We start from the raw sequence: 4,401 nt of genomic DNA, 5'->3' as shown, positions 1-4,401 counted from the left end.
ACCTTCAGAAATTAAAACACCTGAATATTTTGAATGTTATCAATCATTTTCTGAATTTTCTTCCCGTATTCAAAATCTCAGACTTGCCGAGTGGCAATATAATTATTCAGAGAACAGTGTTCAATTTTATTGCAATGATGATATTCATATGGTACCAAAGTATGAGATTTATGTTGATACAAGTCTTCAGTTTAATGTCCGTGTGCTACTATGGAGTCTTCCTAAACAACATCAAATTTATAATATCTATGACCACTCAGTTAAAAATATCACAATTTCTAATTTGATTAGATACATTTCGGGTTTCTTTGTTTGTCCTGGTTTGCCAAGATCATTTTCTGGTAGTTGCATTGAACATACTGCACCTAAAAAATTTAACCCAACAATAGACATATTACCAAATCCTCTTTCTCAAACGAAATGGCATCGACCACCTTCCTGCCAATTATTAATTAACACTGAAGACAAATGTGAACCGTGTTTGAAAGCTGAATCTAGGGAAAAACTTAGTCTTCAAAGAAAACAAGTCCGGTATTGTTTGGGTTTAGCTGCAAAATTGCCTTCGTTTTATGATGAAATTCGTTATGACGAGAAAACAAAAGCTGGTTTCGTTATTTTGCCCAGTCGTCGCCGATTAAGGGACTACAAAAACTATATACGACCACAACAAGGATTTAATAAAGATGTCATCTTAGAATTAAAAAAAATAGTGGAGAATTTTTCAGACATAGAACGATATGGTATTGTGTTAATGGATGAATAAAAAATACAAGAGAAATTAGTTTGGAATAAGCACACCGGTGACTTAATTGGATATGTGGACTTAGGTGATATGGAACTTAATTTGGCTTCCCTTCAAAAATCTGATGACATTGCATCACACATGCTGGTCTTTTTAATTCGAAGTATTGTTAACCCCTTAAAATTCTCCCTTGCCAACTTTGTAACCACAAATGCTACGTCTGTTCAGTTATTTACATTATTTTGGAAAGCTGTTGGCATATTGGAGGATAATTGTGGAATTAAAGTGGTCGGTGTTACAAGTGATGGCGCTTCTCCAAACCGCAGTATGTATCGGATGCATTTTAATATGACAAGAGTGGAAGATGTTAATGGAGACGTTGATGTAACCTATCGTACACATAATGTGATGGCAACTGAAAAGAGATATATTTACTTCATATCCGACCCACCACATCTGATTAAAACTGCCAGAAACTGCTTAGCTAATTCAATGGCTGGAAGGTGCACAAGAAGTATGTGGAACAATCGTAAATATCTGACATGGAATCACATATCAAAGCTTTTTTTGGATGATTTGGACTGTGGTCTCCACCTTGTTCCCAAAATCACAAATAACCATATTAAACTCACACCCTTTTCTGTGATGAATGTCCGACTAGCTGCACAGGTGTTAAGTGAATCAGTTTATCATGCACTCCAAACATATGGACCACCAGAAGCAGAAGCTACTGCCACGTTTTGTATGATGATGGACAAGTTCTTTGATTGTTTGAACATCAGAAATACAAAAGAAGGCATCACTAAAGCAAAATCGTTTCTAAAACCATTCGAATCACAAGATGACGAGCGCTTTACATGGCTACTTGAAACATTTCTAAAATATTTTTCTGATTGGAAGGACTCAATTGCCACAAGACCTGGAAATTTCACTGATAATGCCAAATCTAACATGTTCATCTCATGGCAAACATATGAAGGTATTAAAATCATATTTCGATCGAGCTTATTAAATATCTATTGTCACTTGGTGTACCATATGTTCTTACAGAGCGCTTTTGCCAAGATCCACTGGAAAATTATTTCGGAAGACAACGATCAATGGGGGATAGAAAAGACAATCCTACTGTTAGAGATTTTGGATACAACGATAACACGATTCGTCCACAAAAAATATTCAGACCAATAGCTGGTAATTGTATTGACAACGAAGCATTTGCCAAAATTAATGTTGAGTCTATGCCATGTCGTAAAAAAAAGAAATAATGAAGAAAATGATTAAGGCGCCGAGTCATCAACAAATCAAAGAAGAAGCAGCACACAAAAAACGGTTATTTTTATAGCCACACATCTTAAAAAACATTATTACTGGCTTCACCTTACTCTGTTTTTATGGTTCTGATGGTGAGTATGATTAGAAAATTCTGTGGGCCAGTATTCACAAATATAAGTTCCACATAAATTTTTGAGTCCCAATGGGCAAATATTTATCCAGCATTATTCTGAAGGTAGTATTTTGCAGCACACAATAAACTGAATGTGTATGAAATCATTTTCTGTAAGTTCCATACAAAAATACTTACTTTTAAAGGTTGAATATTTCCGTGTACTTCTCGTTCTTTCCAAAATAATGTTTTTTATAAGTTTGTAGCTATAAAAATAGCTGTTTTAACAAGTTTATAGTCTGTTGATCAAGACTAATGTCCATGATCCAAAGTGCTTGATGCTTTTTTTACTTCAGTTCGCAACGATCGTGATTTTTTAGCCTTTGATTTAACATTGTACCGTTGACATTTATCCTTCACAAGTGAATATACACGAACACGAATATACAACATGATAAGATGTTCCAGTAAATTCAAAGCTATCTCTTTACTAACTTCTTCAGTTGAAGCATTTTTTAATTTGTTGTAATTGCATAAAATTCTTGCATTATTCATGAGATATGATACCATTTTTTTACTGTCAATACTTCTATGCGTGGTGCTAGACTCTTGGCGGAAATGGGATTCAACTATGGAAAAAATTTCAAAAACTTCTGATGTTACTGTCCATAAGCCACCTCTGTCTTTAATGCGAACTAGTGTATTGATTTCGGTATCGTGTTCCTGGTCAGTTGATTTACCAGCAATAAGTAGATGTATGCTTTGCAGATTCAAGATACTACGACTTTGTTTCGATCTACGTATACGTCTGTAAAGTGTTCCAAAAACATATCCTGCAAGATATTTAATAATTTGCTTTTCCTTTGGTGAAAAATTTGTACCTGGAGATACATTTGCAATATCACCATTAACAACTGAACCTGTTAGGTGGGCAAGTACATAGTTCGCTAACTCAAATCCTAGGATAACTGATGCTCTTTTTGATAAGTTTTTGAAAACAATATTCTCGGAAACACATTTATAAAAAGAGGCATAAAATTTTTCGCTATTGTTTTTAAAACTGGCTACAACATCTTTAATAAATTTAAAGGTGTATCTAGCATCATCTAGTGTTGGCTTTTGAAACATCAAAAACCCCTTTCTCGTTTCTTCACTATAGCACTCATCTAGAGCTAGCTTGGAAGCACATTCTCCGATGTATTTCTTCAAGTATAGAGGGTGTAATTGATTTTCAGGCTTTTGGTGATGAGGTTCAGCCTCAGAAGTAGGGCCATGCTTGCTATTTTTATGTCTGGTTAAACCTCTTGATGTCTTGCATATTTTTTCGCACTGATCACATTTAAAACCCTCTTCTATGGAATCAGCAACAACCTCATCAACAATATCTGTTACAGGAACAGATAATTCTTTATCTTCCTCTAAAAGATTGTCTTCGATAGCTGCAAGAATAGCATCGAAGTCATCACCATAAATAAAAGCGTCCGCTTCAGCCATCTTGTTCAAAATACGTCCCTGGTTGCTCCGGCCACCCCAATAATTTTATCATTGCGCTGTAAAACAAAACAAACGTAAATAAACGGCCCGGCTACCCAGACTATCTCTTTTTCTTATGACTATGGACTAAGGAAGGAGAGAAAAATAAAAGAAACAATGTATCGGCAATTATTTTGTTACAAGGTTTCGAGGAACATACTGTACTGATAAGCTCATCATTTTAACTCTATTATTATGTCGGTAAAATTTCTTATCATAGGCGTATCAATAGAATTTTGTGCTAACAAAAAGGGTATCAATAGAACTTTGTGCTAACAAAAAGCGTATCAATGGAATTTTGTGCTAACAAAAAGCGTATCAATAGAATTTTGTGCTAACAAAAAGGGTATCAATAGAATTTTGTGCTAACAAAAAGCGTATCAATAGAACTTTGTGCTAACAAAAAGCGTATCAATAGAACTTTGTGCTAACAAAAAGCGTATCAATAGAACTTTGTGCTAACAAAAAGAGTATCAATAGAACTTTGTGCTAACAAAAAGCGTGTCAATAGAATTTTGTGCTAACAAAAAGCGTATCAATAGAATTTTGTGCTAACAAAAAGCGTATCAATAGAACTTTGTGCTAACAAAAAGCGTGTCAATAGTACTTTGTGCTAACAAAAAGCGTATCAATAGAATTTTGTGCTAACAAAAAGCGTATCAATAGAACTTTGTGCTAACAAAAAGCGTATCAATAGAACTTTGTGCTAACAAAAAGCGTATCAATAGAACTTTGTGCTAAC

General features: G+C 34.5%; 1 protein-coding gene across 1 annotated transcript; it reads right to left on the bottom strand.

Moving 5' to 3' along the window:
- Nucleotides 1-296: 296 nt before the first annotated feature.
- Nucleotides 297-3,702, bottom strand: LOC130629219 (uncharacterized). The gene is made up of 2 exons (XM_057442356.1): nucleotides 2,325-3,702; nucleotides 297-365 (listed from the first exon to the last, which is right to left on the bottom strand). The coding sequence occupies exon 1, from the start codon at nucleotides 3,618-3,620 to the stop codon at nucleotides 2,439-2,441; it is 1,182 nt and encodes a 393-aa protein (XP_057298339.1). The 5' UTR covers nucleotides 3,621-3,702; the 3' UTR covers nucleotides 297-365; nucleotides 2,325-2,438.
- Between the last annotated feature and the right edge of the window lie 699 nt (nucleotides 3,703-4,401).

The sequence above is a fragment of the Hydractinia symbiolongicarpus genome, chromosome 15, assembly GCF_029227915.1.
Source record: "Hydractinia symbiolongicarpus strain clone_291-10 chromosome 15, HSymV2.1, whole genome shotgun sequence".
Taxonomy (NCBI): domain Eukaryota; kingdom Metazoa; phylum Cnidaria; class Hydrozoa; order Anthoathecata; family Hydractiniidae; genus Hydractinia; species Hydractinia symbiolongicarpus.
The sequence above is the reverse complement of the archived record's forward strand: the minus strand, read 5'-3'. Positions and strand labels throughout refer to the sequence as shown.